Consider the following 19,456-nt stretch of genomic DNA (forward strand, 5'->3'; position numbering starts at 1 on the left):
CTAGTACAAACCCCTCATTTAAAAAAGTCCAAGAGGCTAAGAACCTCATGGCTATTAGTGGTGCAGCCTGATCCTCGACCCTGTTCTGTCTCCCAGTCCAGTTCTCAACCCTCATTTCTTCGACCAAGTATGTAGAAAATTATGGGTTTAGAACCCAGCAGGAATCCTGTTTGTGCTCAGCCTCTGTCCAGCTTTGGAATGGGGTCATTGCAGCCACCAAAGAGTGTGCTGAGGTGACCAGATATTTTGGCAAAGATTCACATCATTGTCTTAAGAATTGTAAAAACGTCACTGAAGAGGTTTTGGAGGAGATAAGAAGTGCTCTTCTCATCACTTCGTCTTTATTGTCCTGTATCCAACTGAAGTTCTTTAACCAGGAGGTCTTGGGACCAGGAGCTATAATAGGCTTGGGATTACACAGTGTCCTAGCTGCTGGGATAGATGTTGTGCAGAAGTTCTGTCTGCAGAGAAATGAATCCTGCATGTGAGGCAATGTAAGAAGGCTCTTTGTGTCCTGAGGCCCAGGTGGGCAGCTCTGGCCCCGTGGAAGGAAGGGAAGCGCTAGGTGAGGAGGCTTCAGACCCCCTGTAGGTGACTCATAGCAAAACATGTTTTTCTTCTAGTTTTAAGGAGCATTAAAAAAAGTGCACAAAATATTAGATATGTCATAGGCAGTATAATTGGTATCTTTCCTATTTTGTAGCTGAAACACTACTGTCAGATTCTTCTTTTTAAAATCCCCTTAAAAAACAAAAAACAAATTCCCTTTCATCCTGTGACCCTGATCAGAAGAAGCCCAGGACTTGCCCTTAAGTCTGAATGAGAAAGCTCAGAGTTTTCTGCCTGGTGGGATTTAAGACACTTTTTTAACCTGGCCTCAACTTACCTTTCAGTTTCACCTTTTATATCTACTCCCATGAGCTCCCAGGTGTACTCCCTGCCTTCTGTGTCCTTTGCTGACCTCATCCCTGTACTGCACCTACTGGACTCCGGCCCGAGTCTCTAGTACTTTCCATTTGCCTGGCTCACCCACCACTTCTCACATGCTTTCTTAAGCCTCAGTGGCTTAGAGAGCAGGTTTCTCTTAGCCCAGGTTTTTTTTTTTTTTTTTTTGGCTGCGCTGGGTCTTCATTGCTTTGTTGTGGTTGTTGCGTGGGCTTTCTCTAGTTGCAGTGAGTAGGGGCTATTCCTCTCGTGGTTCTCGGGCTTCTCGTTGTGGTGGCTTTTCTCGCGGGGCACAGGCTCTAGGCGTGCAGGCATCAGTAGCTGCGGCACGCAGCTTCATTGCTTTGTGGCACGTGGAATCTTCCCAGACCAGGGATTGAACCTGCATCCCCTGCGTTGGCCGGTGGATTCCTATTCCCTGCGCCATCAGGGAAGTCCTTAGCCCAGGTTTTTGAAGGTGGAAACCTGCTCTTTCATGTTCCTGTGCAGAGGGGGTGGTTGTGGCAGAATTGTGACCTGGTAGCGTAGGAACGCTTGCTCTTGCGCCAGTCTAAGAGGGTAATGCCTCAGAGCAAGACAGTCTTTGAATTTGGAAGCTGTAAGGGAGATGTTTATGGCCAAGAATGCACTGAGATAGAGGAAAGCATTTGTGAGAAAAGAGACATTGTCTTGTGGCCTTTAGGGGATGGGATACTACATATTGTTTTAGCTAAGAACATGCAGTTTGAAGTAAAGCCTAGGTTGGGCTCTTGGCTTTGCTGTGTGATTTTAAGCAGATTACCTCAAATCTTGGATTTCTCCATCTATAAAATAAGGAAGATAAAAGTGCCTGCCACATACAGGTTTTATGAGGGTCAAGTAAGATAATGCATGTCAAATGCTCAGCAGAGTACCATGCACAAGGGAACATTCAATAAAAGTTAACTGCTACTGGCCATAACCAGAAAGGGAGATCTTGAGCAGACGGTATGTTCTCTTCTCGCCTTGGAGCGAAGAAGCCATCATTCCTTCCACTTAGGGCCCCTTTCCACATTTTAGGTCAAAGTTTCAAACCAAAGCCCTATGGGATACAGCTGGGACCTGGCCCACTCTGAGTAGCCAGAGGCCCCAGTGGCTACTGCTCTGGCCAGCTTGGCTATGGCTACTGAGAGAAGGCTGACCAGGGCTGGTCCTCCAGCTCCTTCCCCAACAGGCAGAGCCCTGGGATAAGGTAATCTGCCACGAGCATCCAGAGGGCCTCCGCTGTTCAGCTATCGGGTTCCTGACTGACTCACAAACAGTTAACACCTGCCCTGCTTTGAGATCCAAGAGACCCACATAGTCCTGAAAGGGCCTCTTAAAATAGCTAGAAGCAGGGTCTGTGGGGTTCACTCACTGCCCCCTGAGCAGGAGCTATTTCCCAGGAACAGAAACCCCAGCATTTGCCAGCATCTTGATACTGCTGCTGGCTTCTAGAACTCGGTTGAAACTGAATTCCAAACTAAAGTCATAACCCTGTCCACCACCCCTCCCCCCTCAAAAAAGAGTCAAAAATGGAATCACCGTGACTCCTCCATGCAATTGTCTTGGGTTCTGTAGTAGAATGTGGAATGAGGTCAGACTGTTAATGTAAGACTTTATTCTGTGTCATCTGGTGCTCAAATGGTTGATCCAGTAGCCTGGCCACTTGGGCCAGAAGAGCTGGGACGACATCCTGGCCCCAGACATTGACTTGTCTTGCTCTCAAGTCAGACTGCAGTGAAATTGAAGTAGGCAGCGGCTTCTGTGACAGCTGCTCCTACTGGCTAAGAGCACAGATCCCTGCGTCCAACTCCTTGGGTTCGTATCTCAGCTCTGTGTGACCTTGGACAATTGATTAATCTCCCTGATATTCAGCGCTCTTGTTTGTAAAATGTGGATAAGTAATTCAATGTCTGTAAAGTGCTTAGAAAATGCTTCATAGGTGTTACGATGATGATCCCCTTGGCCACAACTGACAGCCTCTGGTTATTCCAGAGTCATGTGGCCAACCTTGATTCCGGACAGAGGTATTTTCAGACCAGAAGGAGGGTGACAGTGGGTATGGCTACCCAAAGATTCTTCTGTGCTGTGCTTAGTCTCTCAGTCATGTCCAACTCTTTGTGACCCCATGGACTATAGCCCTCCAGATTCCTCTGTCCATGGGGATTCTCCAGGCAAGACTACTGGAGTGGGTTGCCATGCCTTCCTCCAGGGAAAGGCATGTCCCCTGTTCTAGCTGTCCCCAGTTTCCCAAGGGTACATCCCATTTTTAGCCAATGCACCCAGTGTACCTACCCATCATATTCCCCAATATAATTTAGGAGCTCAAATTCTGCCATCTCTGACCACCAGCACCTGTGACTCCTGTGTACCAGCTGCTTGAAGAGGGCCTCATGCCTCTTTCCCAGCAGGGTTTAACAAAGTGGCATCATACCAGGGTCATTTGCTGAGCAGCTTGCAGGTTCTCTAGAGCAGTTCAGCCACTGGTAGTTCTGTGAGCGGGCAACAGCGTGGTGGTGGTGGTGGTGGTGGTGGGTGAGTAGGTGGGCGGGGCGGGGCGGGGGGTGATCATTTGACTCCTCCCTGCATTCTCTGTCCACCTCATCCCAGTATCAGCTCTTTCATACTTTTCCATCGGTCCCCAACCTTGACCCCCTCTCACTTGATGTTACCACCTACTAAGAAATTTGCCACAGATAGATGAGTATCTCATCTTCCCTCCCCTTCACCACAAAATGTAACAGTGTTCACAACCATGATTTTTTAGCTTCCTTTGATTTTGTGGGTCAAGAGTCCCTTCTCTCTGCCAAGGCTATCCTGGTATCCTGTCCTCCTGACCCAAAGCCGTTCCACATCCTCTTGTTCTCTGATTGTTTCTTCTATTTATTTACTCGGCCCTGCCTACTTGTCCCTTGTCCTTGGCAGAAAATGCCTCTGTAATTCTTAGACAAAAACAAAACTCTGACTATGTTCTCTCTCTATGCTGCCTTATAGAACTTAACGTTCCTTTCACCATCAGGAATCTTGAAATCGAAAGCAGGCTAAAAACTCACCATCTGCACTCCTTCCTGGTTACTTACCCCCAAACCCACTTCACACTGGCTTTGTCCCTAAGAAAGCTTTCAAAGTTCTTCTGTAATGGTATCCTCTCTAGTTCCCAAGCAACATTTCTCATTCATTTCCCCTAGAATTCATTCCCATTTGGGCATCTTGTAGGGCTAATAAAATTCTTGTGACCAAAGGACCAGCCCCTTACTTTGGCCTTTACCTACTCACATATTTTCCACCTATGGATCTTTCATGCCTGTTTGATTCTTGGATTGTCTGACCTGAGCCAAGAAGCATCAGGAAGTTTGCTTCTAATGATTCCAAGTGAAGCATTAAAACAGTCACAGTGCCCCTGATATCCCCAACCCTGACACCTGATGCTGCCCGTCTCTGCTGGGTGTTTTTAATAATCATGAATTAGGTTTGGAGTTGGCAAGATGAGGAAAGAGCACTACTCAAAGAGGCTCCTGTTTTTACTGTGCTCCTGGCTTTAATATAATCCCTTTGCAAGATACCAACACACTTATAAATACCACTTGTACAGTCAAGTGTGTAGGTTCCTTATGCATCCAGCCATGTGATCAAGAGAATTGAGCAGAGACTAAGCTCATGCAAGGCTATTATTTTGGAACAAGATCTTGGTTAATCAAATGCATTCCTCTCTCTTCCTCATTCTACTTTCCAGGATGATCAATTACAAGCCTTCATGTACATCATACCAGCTCCTTGGTTGGAAAGCTTACAGACAGTCTTCAAGACATCCTTTGTTTTCTGTGTTCTTGGAGACCAGAGTAGTGAAGGGTGGCAATTGTCATGGTTTCATGGATAGCCTAGCTGGTATCAGGAAGACTCTTTCCAAAGGTGCTGTTCTCTCTTCTCCTGGGGGAATTCCTTCATTGTTTTCAAGACAGTCTTAAGTGAGGACTCCACTATAAATCCTCTCCACTCCCTTGAAAGTATTATTGATTCGTCCATCCCCTGTGCCACTCCTGCTGCCTTATGAAATCTAACTGTACAACTACAGAGCTTTTTCAAGGCAGGGACTGCCTAGCACAGAGCGTGGCACCTCATAGGTGTTCAGGAATATTTGAGTCACTGAATAGATAAATGAATGAAACATGATTGCATAAACATTGGCTGACCCCATATTTAATTTTCTATTTGTGAACTTTGCTTTGTTCTTCCCTAATGGTGAAATATTTGATAGTGATGACCCCACTAGCAACCCTCAGTCACCTCTTACAAAATTGTAACCAAGGGCATAAGGAGGTCAAAGTCAGGATAAGATCTCTCTTGTTGGAGTCCTGGTAGCTAAGGATTTGATTGTGCTCTGTTCACACTGCATTTCAAAGAAGCTCTGTGCCAAAGATAGTGGATTGGCTTAGCTGTTCCTTATCTAGAAAAAGTGGCTTTATAATAACTGCCAGAAGGCCCTTAAACTCCTTAACCAGAATATTGAGGAGAGGCTTTCCTTTTTACAAGCACCTTCCTGCACTCATTCCATTTGGCTCCCTTGCCTGTTACACCTGAACCATGTAATAGGAATTGTAGCTTTTATGATCTACTTTTTATTTTTAAATTTTTTGGTTTCCCCCTTTTTTGTGTGTGTAATTTAATTAATTACACTTTTTAGTGTGTATTTTAATTAATTACACTTTTTAGTGTGTAATTTTATTATTTTTTAATTTATTTATTTTGGCTGCACTGGGTCTTCGTTGCTGCACGCATGGGCTTTGTTGAGGTGAGCGAGCGCTCCTCTCTAGTTGTATGCAGGCTTCTCATTGTGGTGGCTTCTCTTGTTGCAGAGCACAGGCTCTAGGGTGTCCGGGCTTCAGTAGTTGTGGCACGTGGGCTCTGTAGTTGCAGCTCCCAGGCTCCAGAGCACAGGTTCAGTAGTTGTGGCACATGGGCTTAGTTTCCCCGTGGCACATGGGATCTTCCCAGACCAAGGATTGAACCAATGTCCCATGCGTTGCAAGGCAGATTATTATCTACTGGACAAGAGAAGCCCCCTCACCCTTATTTTTTAAGGTCTACATTTTCCAAGTTTCTAAAAAGCTTGATATGTGAGTGGTGGCCCTAAGCTTGAAGTATAGCCTTAGTGACTTGGACATCTCCCTGGGCCCGGCAGCCATGGCTCCCTTGAGATGGGTTTTTTGGATTTGATATGATCCCCTTGACTAGGCAGCCTGGAAACATGACTGGAGCTGTCTCACTGGGGAGCTGACTGCTTTAGGCTTTTCCCACACTCATGCCCGCATACCAAATGACACCCCCATGCGACCTCTCCTCCACCCCACTTTACTGATCTGGAACCAGCTCTTTCCTCATATTTAGTGAGGTGCCATGCTGACAGGAGGTCCCCTAGGACATGCCCCCAAAGGAATGCTGCAGAACTGCCCTCACTCAACACCCCTGAGGATGTACCAGAGCACAGGAAGAAGACGCACCCTCCCAGCAGAGGCCAGCCAGCCCGTGAAAGAGTCAGACTCCTGGGGATTCCTCATGGCCTGCATCTGTGGCACTCACCCCCTCCAGAACTCGGCAGAGACCTAATATGGCCATCCGTTGGCCAAGCTACTCAGTCCAATGGAGGGACCAGGCCAAGAGTGAGCAAGCATTGGGGAATCTGACTGTCCACTAGAGTCAGAGGGTGATGACTCTGAAGAGGCTGCCAGGGGCCTCGGTGGGGGTTCAGCTGGAAAACTCATGTTTAACTAATTGACCTGAGTTTCAGATTGGAACAGAAAAAAAATTTAAGTATTTATGATCAGTCATTATTAACTATTGAAATTCTCTTTGTGGTGATCATAAGCATGTATGTAGCACGGAGGACTTATAGTACGGTAGGACATGACTGAAGTGACTTAGCATAGTGTAGCATAGGATGCTCATAGAAAAGAAAGACTGAGGCCATGTAGATATGACTCTCAATATGGGCATGTTTTCAGGGACAATGGAAAGAACAGGTTCTCAGCTGTTGGCACCGCAGGCATGAATCCAGAGCTCTTAGCTAACAGTGGGTTCTATGTTGTTCCTTAGGCACTTTGTTTCTTTCCAGCCCCAACGCATTTGGGTTATTGTTCCCTTGGGTTATTTGTTCAGATCTTTAGATACTTCATAGGTGTCTATGGGAAATGTTGCCTTTTTTTTGTTCTCTTGCACAAAAAGAATGAGTTAATTAAAGCCGACAGTACAAGGGATGAGCTGTATCTAACTATGTTTTGGTCTTTTAGCTTAAACAAAGCCATTTAAATGAGTTCCATGTTTCCACGATCATTCAAAAACTGTTTATATTACACAAAGGAAGCATTAGAGCATCTTGCTCTGAAGAGCACTGTGCACATTTATTCCCACACGTCTTTGTGTTTAATGACCTAATTGACCCTCTGGGTCCCTGGGTGAGCTATAACTTCCTCTATTTAAGCTTGAGATGAGGTGACCTACCTGAGCTTGTGCATGGTTAGTGCAGCCTCGCCTCCTGATTATTCCCAGCTGTCATTCTGCACAGGAGGTTCTGCCTTTTGGAGGAGGAGGCTGTAGGAATTCTGTACATGAATATGGAAGCCCCCTCCCAACAATCTCCCCGGGGACCCCCCTGCCTTGAAGCCCAGATGAGCAAAGGATGGGAGCAGGGAAGCTGCAGCTTTCAGACCTGGCATTTGTACAGCTATATAGGGCATGTTATTCTTTCAACATAACTTCTTAAACATGTTGTTAGGTATTTTATGTTCTTTTTTTTTTGGCTGTGCTGGGTCTTTGTGGTGGTGTGTGGGCTTTTCTAGTTGCAGCACATGGGTTCTGCAGTGTGCAGGCTTGGTAGTTGCTCCGCAGCACGTGGGGTCTTAGTTTCCCGACCAGGGATCGAACCCATGTCTCCTGCATTGAAAGGCTGATTCTTAACCACTGGACCACCAAGAAAGTCCCTGTTTTTGTAGTCTTATTGCCCTTCATTTATTCATTACCCATCCACCCTGTGTCTTTTAGCCCTACTTTAGATTCCTGTTCATTTTTGTTGTGCTTTAAACTATTTTTCTTTATTTCATCTCTCCTCTACACACATCTAGTTGATGCCCATGGGCCTAATGCATCTTGTATTATTCCCTTCTTAACCTTCTTGCTCTACTGGAGAAGTAAGAATGGAGGCAAACAGGTAGTGGACGTAATGTCACCTGTTTCACACACGAAGGAGAATGGGTGCCTCTTTCATCCCCATGCATCCCACACAGACACACCCTGTGCCACAAAGCAGATCCCTGTTAGCCCTTGATGATAATCCTGGTTTTAACTATAGTTGGCTCCGAACTGACAATTCTTTCTTAACAATTGCCAGTTCAAGCAATTCAGGAAACAGTAGGCAGAATCCCTTTGTAATTCAGTACTATATCCAAGTAGCAGGAATGCTTTCTAGTAAGTGTGTTTCCACAGGAGTAAATTTCACTTACTGGACTGATCACCATTTGAGACAAAAGCTTTAGCCAGGATTTTGGTTGCACGTAACTGAAACTTGGTTTGAGCCACTACAGGCCAACAGGGGACCAACAGGAGACCAACAGGAAGAGCAGGGTTATATCATTGTCTTTGGACAGCAAGAACCAAGGTGAGAATGCCATCAATCTCTTTCGTGGCTTTCATTTGTGTTTCCATGAACGCTGGCTTCATAGCCAACTCCTTTCACAAACCAACTTCCTCCATGTGGAAAAAGACATGGCCACTGACAACCTCAGAGCCTTCTAGCATAACTGCCACCAATTTCTGTTCCTCAGTTTAAAAATTCAGAGGAAGGATTCAACCATCCAAGCTTCACATCAGAGGCTGGGAAAGGTGAGAAAATCTCCAAGAAGATGGCAGCCCTCACTCGTGCCAAATAGTTACAGCGAAGGTAATGACCCCAGCCTGTGGTTTTCTCTCCGCAAGAAAGCAAGAGGGAAACTGAGGAAACAGCTAATGATGAGGGTTTCAGGGGGCATCTTAAATATTCTCTGATAACTTAAATAGCCTATCCCTAATAAAAATGCCACACCCCCAAGATATGGAAAACCTGTGTTATTTCTCAAGTCTGCTAGCATCCAGCTCTTGGTGCATGAGGAACTTAACCAAGGGTAAACCCCTTATTCACTGACCCATGGAAGAGGTAGGGGCAGGACTCAGATTAAGCTTTGTGTAGCCCCAAATGCCCTTCCTATAGAGACTCTGCTCATGCTGGAATCTTGGTGGTCAGTCCTATGCTTCCTGGGCCCGTACAGCCTTCTCTCCACCCTCCCACTTCTCTCCTAATGACTGAGGCTGATGAGCTACTGTGCTCAACTCCATGACCCCCAGCCATAGATCACCTGCATGCCTGCTCCCTCGTGAAGCCGCTCTCTTCCGTTTAGAGATGGCTTAGAACATAACCCCACTCTAGGCTGTTGACTGCTGGAGCTGTACATTAGGCCTGCCCAGTCCCAGCATCAACAGCATGTTGGGTCTTCTAGAAAGAGAGCCACGGCCTGTAGGAGTCAAGATGCTGTATTGTCTCTGTTCCTGAGGACTCACCAATATCATTCTCAAGGCCTGGGAAATACTATTTTTTTTTAATTTAAGTATAGTTGATTTTATAATGTGTTTCTGTTATACAGCAAAGTGATTCAGTTATATAGACACAAATATTCTTTTTCAGATTCTTTTATAGTTACTACAAGATTTTGAACATAGTTCCCTGTGCTATACAGTAGGATCTTGCTGTTTATTGGTTTTATGTACACTAGTGTGTGTATGTTAATCCCCAATTCCTAATTTATTCCTTCCCTCCCCCCTTCCCCTTTGGTAACCGTAAGTTTGTTTCTAGGTCTGTTCAGTCGCTCAGTCATGTCCAACTCTTTTCAACCCCATGAACTGCAGCCATGCCAGGCTTCCCTGTCCTTCACTGTCTCCCAGAGGTTGCTCAAACTTATGTTCATTGAGTCAATGATGCCATCCAACCATCTCATCCTCTGTCGCCCCCTTCTCCTTCTGCCCTCAATCTTTCCCAGCATCAGGGTCTTTTCCAATGAGTTAGCTCTTCACATTAGGTGGCCAAAGTGAGTCTGTTTATGTTTTATAAATAAGTTCATTTGTATATTTTAGATCCATAAGTAAGTGATATTACATGATATTTGTCTTTGACTTGCTTAACATGATAATCTCTCTGTCCATCCATGTTGCTGCAAATGGCATTATTTCTCTCTCTCTCTATGGCTGAGTAAGACTTCATTATAAGAATATGTCATATTGGGCCCTCCATACTGTTAGTGGCTGCAGCAGTTTACACTCCTATCAGCAGAATCGGCAGATTTCTTTTTCTCCACACCCTCTCCAGCATTTATTATTTGTAGACTTTTTGGTGATGGTCATTCTGACCAGTGTAAGGTGGTGCCTCATTGTTTTTTCCTTTTTAAATTTTATTGATTTATTTAAGTCTGTGCTGGGTCTTTGTTGCCGTGCCCAGGTTTTCTCTAGTTATAATGAGCGCGGGCTACTCTCTAGTTGCAGTGCGTGGACTTCTCATTGCAGCAGCTTCACTTGCTGAGGGCACGGGGACTCAGTAGTTGTGGCACAGGAGCTTAGTTGCCCTGTGGTATGTGGGATCTTCCCAGAGCAGGAATTGAATCCATGTCCCCTGCATTGGCAAAAAGATTCTCAACCACTGAACCACTAGGGAAGTCCTCATCGTAATTTTGATTTGCATCACTCTGTTAGTAATGTTGAGCATCTGGGGAAGATGTGGTATTCCTGAGTTGTGTTTTATATTTCCCTTGGAGAGATCTGGGTTTTACAGGATGGATCCCTTTATCCAAGACTTTGCCGAGCTTCTTGATAGCAAAGCTTTGATAGAAGCAAAAGTGGCTTGGCTTCAATAGTCTTGGCTAAGGTTTCTGTACTATTGACAATATACACACAAGAACACGCGTGCTGATTCATTTCCGTGATATGCGAGGGTGTATACGTGACTGTGGCATCCCTCGGTAAGAGATGCGAGAGGAATGGCAGCGGCAATCTGCAGTTGCCACTTTGCTTCTGCAGGATACACAGACCCCGTGCCTTCACGATATCTCTTGGTCCCACAAAACATTGTATCAGGTAACTAACATGAATTGTAGTTTTAAGAATAGCTATAATCATGGAAAGTTTGGATGAGAAGATTCAGTTTTCCCCTCTGTCACATTTGTAGAAATAACCATCAGAAGAGGAGAAAATTTGATCAAATATATGTGTAGTACACCTTAGTACATCAGAATTTCATTGTATAGATCCAGCCTAGGGGCTAACAATGACCTCTTTTTTAAAAAAAATTATATTCATCAATGGGATGAGCATCCTTAATAGGGTAGAACTGTACAGAACTCTCTTTAGATCACTTGCTGTCCCAGGTGGGGAGAAATAGAAACTTAGCATTTTCTATTAGATTCCTTCAGGATTCAGTGTGACTTTCTCCTCCTCAGTGGAATGTTGACATGGCTCTCTCTCTCTGACTTCATGCATGGAGAGCTGGGCAACTGCTCTACCACCAATTTACCTAATAGAGAATATGGACCAGACTTTTCAGAGACTCCCAAACCTTGGAATCACTCAGGGATCCAGTTGATGATCTCAGTATTGATCCAAACCTTCTACCGCAATGCCACTGTTATAATTAAGGAAGCAGGTGTACCCTCGGACAAGCAAGCTCTTCTTAAAGTGCGGCAAAACAGAGTTGTGTCCCAACTCTGTCTTTTTAATTGTTTTTCAATAATTTTCATAGCCATCTGGCTTTTTAATGCCCTGATGGTACTGACATTTTATAATCCAAGAATGATGCCAACAAGTGACTGAACTTATTGCTTAATTATTGGAAGACAGAATGCATTTATTCACTAAAGCTCAAATCCACATCTTTGGCTGGTAAGTGTTGGCATTCAATAAGGTGATTCTTCTTGGCCCTGTTTTCTGATGCTTTCCAGGTTCTTCAAGTAGAAGTGGTATTTTATCCTGGTCTGTGCCTGGTTAAGGCTTGTGTGCAGTTTTTCTGAGAGCTGTCAACCTTATGTGGAAGAGAAAACACAGGACTTTGAACTTTACCAAAAGCAAAGGATGATAATACAGCAGACTTCTGTCTGGGACATTGTCTCACTGCTGTTTATTTAATATCTTTTAAAAACTTGCTGGAGAAGAACAGTGACTTTTGCATACTGTATGAGAGGAAGATGCCCTGTTCCTCTAGAATGGTGACTTGGGTTGAGGGAAGGACTTTTCTGCCATGAGCAGCAGTTACACGGGCAGGCTGCCAGCAGAGGACATGCCCCTCAGGTCCGCTGTGTGTGTGCTCAGTTGCTTCAGTCGAGTCCAGCTCTGAGACCCTATGGACTATAGCCCGCCAGGCTCCTCTGATGGGATTCTCCAGGCAAGAATAGTGGTTGCCATTTCCTCCTCCAGGATATCTTCCTGACCCAGGGATTGAACCGGTGGTTCTTAGGTCTCCTGCATTGGCAAGTAGGTTCTTTACCACTATGCCACCTGGGAAGCCACTCAAGTCTGTTGGGGGAGGGAAAAAGCTCCTAGAACTACTCTTCTAGTTTCTCAAACAGTGGTTCTAGCTTTTGAAATGTATTTTAATTACTTGTGTAAATATATTTTTGTCAAAAGCTCAATTGTGGTTAAAGTAAAAACCAATCTTGACCAAACCTCCCAGTCTTAGCTATTCATAGCCCAGAAATTTCCCCAGAAGAGAGCACTGTTAAGGGTTGTTCTGTAACCTTCCAGACAGTTGATTTATTTTCATACATATATCAATACTTATGGAACTGGATAGTATTTTTTTTTTTAATATTTATTTTATTTGGCTGTGTCTGGTCTTAGTTGCAGCATGTGGGATCTAATTCCCTGCCCAGAGATCGAACCTGGGCCCCCTGCATTGGGAGCCCAGAGTTTCAGCCACTGAACCACCAGGGAAGTCCCTGCATAGTATTTTTTCTAGTATCACATGTATGATTCTTTGAATCTTGCTACTTTCACTATCCAGTATGTCTTTTATTTGCAGGATGGTTTGTAAATACCTGACTCATATGTTAAGATGCTACAAGTTGTACATAATATGGGTGAACTGTAGTTTTTTTTTTTTAATCCACTTCTCTATTAAAGAATATTTAGGTTCATAGAGCATTTTTAAATATTATACTTTAAGTGAACTTTCATGCAATCCCAATGTATGAAACAAAATTTATACTGATCTGCTCCTCAATTAAGCTATAACAGAGAGCTTACTTATTTAATATGTAGTAACTTAGACAAAGAATCCATTTGTGCCTTGTCCATACATTGTGCACGGCAGTTTCTTTCAGTGTAAAATTAGAATAAAAATAGCACCCTGTTAGCAGAGTTGTGAGGAGCCCTGCTCTGAGGTTCTGTGGTGATCTCATACGGCTTACGGCAGAAACCTGTCGGGGGTTTATACCGACCTGCCAATGCCAAGAGGCACCCAATGTCTCCTTCGGGAACTGACCAGAAATGGGCAAAGTATGTGGACCGAACTCTCTTTTCTCAGTCAAACTTTTCAGTCTCTTTGACCATTTCATAACTCCTTGGGAATTAGAAGTACTAACCTAATCTATCGGAGAAGGCAATGGCACCCCACTCCAGTACTCTTGCCTGGAAAATCCCATGGATGGAGGAGCCTGGTAGGCTGCAGTCCATGGGGTCGCTGAGGGTCGGACACGACTGAGCAACTTCACTTTCACTTTTTGCTTTCATGCATTGGAGAAGGAAATGGCAACCCACTCCAGTGTTCTTGCCTGGAGAATCCCGGGGATGGCGGAGCCTGGCGGGCTGCCGTCTGGGGGGTCGCACAGAGTCGGACATAACTGAAGTGACTTAGCAGCAGCAGCAGCAGAGTTGTGGGAAGGATTAAATGAATTAGTAAATGTAAAGTGGTCTCAACAGTGCCTGGCACATGGTGATCTCTGCCTTACTGCCTGCTTTGGGTCTAGAGCACAGTGCTTGGACCACATTTTATTAGTTTCCATGAAATTGCTTTGATCTCTGGCCCATGAATTGACTAACCTTTGACCTATTTGAGAGCATCGTAGGAGAGCAGTGAGTTCTGCTTGGCTCTGTTTATTGTGAGGCTATCACCATGAATATTATTTATCCCACTACACAGAGTCTCTCTGTGAAAAGAAGGGAAGTTTCTCCCTTCCTTAGGAAGAATTGCGCTTCTCCTAGAGTCACCTGGAATTTCTCATACTAATCTGTGCATCTTTTAAGTCAATTGTGCTTCCCTTTTCCCATTGGCTGCTAGAGTGGATTCAGATCTTTTTTTTAAATCTACTTCTATGACTCTGTGGCGTGCAGTTTGTGTATTAACTGAATTTACGATGTCAACTTCCTTTTTTTTTGTCAACTAGCTGCTTCTCTGGGTGATTGTGTGGGTAGATCTCTTACTGCATGAGCACACCACTGCATCTGACAGAGGCCCGGGTGGTGAGGTAGTTTACTGGAGTCTTGTGGAAGGAGCCTTCCCTTCACCTCCTGCAGGGCAAGTGGCAGCTGCCAGTGCTGGGTGGCCCTGTGCACGTGCTGACTTTGGCGCTGGGTCTGGACATGCACAGCTTCACTTGGATGCCTTGGGTCCTTTCCATTTTCTCTCTCCTCTGAAAATCGCCATCATGTGAGTTCTTGGACATAGAAGCAATTGACCTGCTATTAAGAACTATTTTCCTCTCTCGTCAGGTTCTGAGAAAAAGTTGGTTATATCTTTGGATACTAGTCAGTGTTTGACCATGTGATGACTGGAATATTGATTAATGGAATAATAATAAACTGCTGTCAACACAGAGAAGCCTTTGGTGATTGTCAAGGCCCTTTGTTTATGATATGAAAGAGCATCCATAACAATGAACAAGATGCAGACTGGAGAGGGGCTGGAGGAAGAGGCAATGGCAGGGGTGCCCTGTCTGTCTGGCCTGTGTCTGGCACAGCCGCCTTGGGAAATGGCCCCTGAGCTCGCCCTCCCACTGTACCTTCAACAAACAGCTGGTGCTTCTCTCACCAGTGACACTCCAAGGCTTGAATAAAGAACTCTTGGTCCCTGTTTCTTTTTTAGAGCCAGGCCTGGCTCCGCCACCTGCCCTCACCTAGGCAGTGCGCTGGGGAAGGGGCAGGACAAGGGAAGGAAGGTGATGTCTTTTCTTAATGAAAGAGGATTGGAAAGTGCATTCTGAAGGTTGGAATGTGGTTCTGATTTGGGCCTTAAATTCATTGTGAAGGAAGGGTGTGTGGGAGATGCTGGTCCACTTCAGTTCCATTATCAGCCACCTCCCTCCTCCCTGCCTACAACCAGGGCAGACACACCCAGAAAGTGACTGCAGCTCCTGTCTCGAGCTCAAGACATTTTATTAGATTTGCCTCTCCTTTGCTGTATCAAACCTCCCTCACCTCTGATTTCCATGGTTTCTGGCTTCTTTGTATTTCCTGTGTTTTCCTTCTGCTTGGCCCTGGAGAGCCCTCTGGCTGTCATTTGGGTTCTTCTCAAGAGGTTGCATCTTGGCTTACTCTTCTCAGCTCTAGCACTGCAGCAACTCCATGTGCTACCCTGGCCGTCACAGCCCTTATTGAGGGGTGGCATTGTCCATTCCCAGAAGGGAGCATGTGAGTGGATGAAGAGCCTTGCAGTTGACATCCCTCATCCTTCATGCTCTCTGCAATGTTCGGGATGGATCTGCTTGCTGTAAGGTGTGCCTCGGCTTTGGAGAACCCTGGCAGGAGAGTCAGGAGAGGAGGTCTGTTCCGGAGTTGTTCCCATATGGTTCCTTGGTGAATGGTATCAGCTCCCTGGTCTCCTCAAAGAGGCAGACCCTTATTGCTGTTGGTGCAGCTGGCAGGCTGTGCCTCCAACCAAACCAGACCCAACACGCCCAGTCATGTCAGGCACTGCCGAGTATGGAGTTCATGAAAGCCTCTCTAGCCAAAGGTGAGGTCATCCAGGGGGTGGTTTTGCCAACTTTCATGGCACACCTATCACTGGCATCTAGTCTGGTCCTCGTTGAAGTGGTTTCGACATCTTGTGGTTTCCTGTTGAGGTGGGTTGTTTTTCGTAGATAATCAGTGAAACTGTCTTCACCAGTTGCATACTTCATTTGGAAGTTGGTAAGATGTTTTGCCAGCCTTTTAAGTGTGTGTGTTTTTCTTTTCCCCTTTAGTCCCAGGTAAATCACCACAGTGCTGCCGGTAATGAAACGTACCAGGAACGCTTAGCACGCCTAGAAGGAGATAAGGAGTCCCTCATATTACAGGTGAGTCCTTTCTGGTGGGAATCACTTTGTTCTGTTACCTCCAACTCCCGCATTGCAGTAGCTGCTTTAAGTGGGAGGGTAGTACTAAGGGTTTTCTCTGTGGGGTATCTCCTGTTCCCAGAGTGTATGTTTCTCAAAAGACTTTTCCTGAAACAAAGCAGAAAGTAACTGGGGACACAGTTTAACTCTGACCTTGGCTTTGGGAGGCTGTGAATGGATTCATTTATTTATCACAGACTATGAGAGTACTTGCCTCTATGCACTGGAAGCTCTATGACCAGGCTGATTAAATGGGGCCCTGTCCTCCAGGAGTCTTGCAAAGGAGATAAGATGTGTCTCCATGGCATTAGTAAAATAAAGCCTCTTTTAAAGCCCAAGGATGGATGCGTACAGGATCAGTCTCAATTCATCTGAAGTTGGATCCAAACTGATCACTTTGAGCCCAACCCCCCTGGAGCTGTTAACATGGGTTAATAAGCCTTTGGTGACTCTCTTACTTTGAAGAAAAGTGAAAGTGAAAGTCGCTCAGTCATGCCCGACTCTTTGCGACCCTATGAACTATATATAGTCCATGGAATTCTCCAGGCCAGAATACTGGAGTGGGTAGATGTTCCCTTCTCCAGGGGATCCTCCCAACCCAGGGATAGAACCCAGGTCTCCCGCATTGCAGGCGGATTCTTTACTTTGAAGAAAGGAACTCCAAAACTTTTCAGAAACAAAGAGTCAAAGATAGTTTCAGGTCTGAAAACTTGCTTTGCATTCTGAAAAGCTGAGTGCTGTTCACGCATCAGACACTGTGACTGATGATTTGGAGAATAATAAGACTAATATCCTAATCCCAGCTCCTAAAAAGCTTGGAGGGTGGTGGTTAAGACTGATAGTGGAACAGAAGGGAGGAGGCAGGTGTAGGATTCTGGGCCTCTCCCTAGACTGTGGGCCTTAGCTTAGAGCACTAGAGTTCACACTAGTGTTTAGAGGCTACAGTATGTTTGGCTTTTTCCCTTCTATTTTACCTTATTTCTTTATTCATTTCACTTTATTTTATGAATGGAAGTATTGATAGAATATATGATTATTTTAGAAACTTTGGGACATCAAAAAGAATTTAACACGTTGGCCTTTTCTTCCAATCTTTTTATTTCTCCTGTCCTGCCCCTGTTTTAAAAAATTAAGCTCAGGCCAAATATACAACTACACAATTTTGCATCCAAGGATTTTTTTCCTTCACTTCATTGATTTGTTTATTAAAAAATATTTGCATGCCCACAACTCAGTAGACACTGGTTTTAGGTGCTGGGGAGGTAGCTGTGAAGAATATAGACAAAGTCTTTGTTCTCAAGCTTCCATGCATGTGTGTGTATGTGTGTATGTACGTACAATAAACTAATTCACAAAATGTTTCCGGTGATGATAAATACCATGGAAGGAAATAAAGCAGGATAAGGACTGTGTAGTCAGGGAAGACCTCCCTGATAGGAGGAGACCTAAGGAACTGGGGAGGGAGCCCCATGGAGACGGGGAGAAGCACATTCCAAGCAGAGGAGGTAGTCCATCCAGCGCACACCCCGAGGTGGGAGTGATCTTGGTGTGTGGGAAGAACAGGAAGGGCCTGTGTGGCTGGAGCTGGTGACCATGAAGAAGCCTGGGACCTGCCTTCAGAGAGGTAGCAGGGGCCAGATTACATAGAGCAGTAGAGTACAGATGTTTTGAGGGGTGTGTAATTTTAACCTCCATCCCAATGACGTGACTAATGAAAGTGTCCAGTTTAGAATTTTGCTACAAACAGCATGAAATTGCAAGCTATTGAACCAGGAACCTTCATGGCTGAAATAAGACATTCCTATTTAGAGGACCTGGAGAAGGAAATGGAAGTCCAGTTCAATATTCTTGCCTGGGAAATCCCCTGGCCAGGAGGAGCCTGGCGGGCTACAGGTCATAGGGTTACAAGAGAGTCAGACACGACTTAGCAACTAAACAACCACAGCAATTTAGAGGTTTAATTTACAGTTTAATACAGAAGTACTCTCACTGATAGTTTTAAAGTCCCAAATTCTTGAATAATCCTTATTAAAATAATTGTAGCCTAGTCGGGAAGCTGCTTACAAGAAAAGTCAGAAGTGGATTGTTGTTGTTTAGTCCCTAAGTCATGTCCAACTCTTTGTGACCCCATGGACTGTAGGGTGTCAGGTTCCTTCTGGCCATTGTAGTGGTTTTTATTCCTCCAGGAGCTTGTGGATAGGCTGTCAGAGTTGCTCTTACGTGCTCACCACTGTCTCTAGAGGCTCCATGGAAGGGGCATGACCCCCAGCATGGGAGAGCCTTGCTTAATTCACAAGGCAGCTCAGCCAGACCCAACTCATTGGCGCCCTTAGTCCAGAACGTTCTCCTGGGTTTACCTGCAGAAGAACAAGGAGAATCAGACAGGACAAAATTTGTTGCCTCCAGAATTAAAAGCAAATAAAACCAAAGTCTCTTATTAATATATCTTCATTAGAATGTACCTTCTGAATGCAAGGATTGTCATCTTTTTTTTTTCCTTCTTCTTCTTCTTTTATATCCCCTCAGTTTCTAAAAATATTTCTAGCATGTAGTAGGGGCTCAAAAAATATTTTTCTTGAATAAAGATCACATTTAGAATCTTTGCATATTTCGTCCCAATTTTCTACACCTTTCCGTTCATAACTTAGACTGAATATTCATGTTCAGAGTATTCATAGCCCTGTGTATCTTGAGTCATATGAGTAGTTGGCCTATAAGCTATAGGAGGCCAGAGACCATGCAGTATTCTTCTGGGTACCCCAGTGCATGACCCCACAGTTGGGTACAGACTCTTTAGGTGTCAGTCTTCACAGTCAGATTAATCACAGCATATCCTTCCCAAACAGAAACTCTGGGACCCAAGGAGCAAAGGCCACCCCTGGAATGCTACTGTTTTGAAAGTAGAGTAAGTAGTTGGAAAGGCCCAGACTGCTGATCACGTTAGGCAGCAAGGATAAGGTGCCCATTTGGGGATTATAATCGAAATGTTAGCACACCATGCATCAGCTTCAGGAATGTTTCAATGATTCATTAATCACTTAGGAACATAAAAATGAAAGGCTTAAAGCAGCCATATTCATTAAGATTAGTTCCTCTGTAAAACGGAGCCTTATAATTCATAAATTTTGTCTAAACACTCA

At 44.9% G+C, this 19,456-nt stretch overlaps 1 protein-coding gene across 7 annotated transcripts in view; it reads left to right on the forward strand.

The window, feature by feature from the left end:
- Window positions 1-19,456, forward strand: part of PPFIBP2 (PPFIA binding protein 2) — a 155,592-nt gene that overhangs the window by 69,051 nt on the left and 67,085 nt on the right. For all 7 annotated transcript variants that reach the window (XM_025266582.3, XM_025266580.3, XM_025266581.3 and 4 more), the window contains one exon: window positions 16,185-16,277. In XM_025266582.3, coding sequence (XP_025122367.2) covers window positions 16,185-16,277 — 93 coding nt within the window. The remainder of the gene's footprint in view (window positions 1-16,184; window positions 16,278-19,456) is intronic.

Source organism: Bubalus bubalis, chromosome 16 (genome assembly GCF_019923935.1).
Source record: "Bubalus bubalis isolate 160015118507 breed Murrah chromosome 16, NDDB_SH_1, whole genome shotgun sequence".
Taxonomy (NCBI): domain Eukaryota; kingdom Metazoa; phylum Chordata; class Mammalia; order Artiodactyla; family Bovidae; genus Bubalus; species Bubalus bubalis.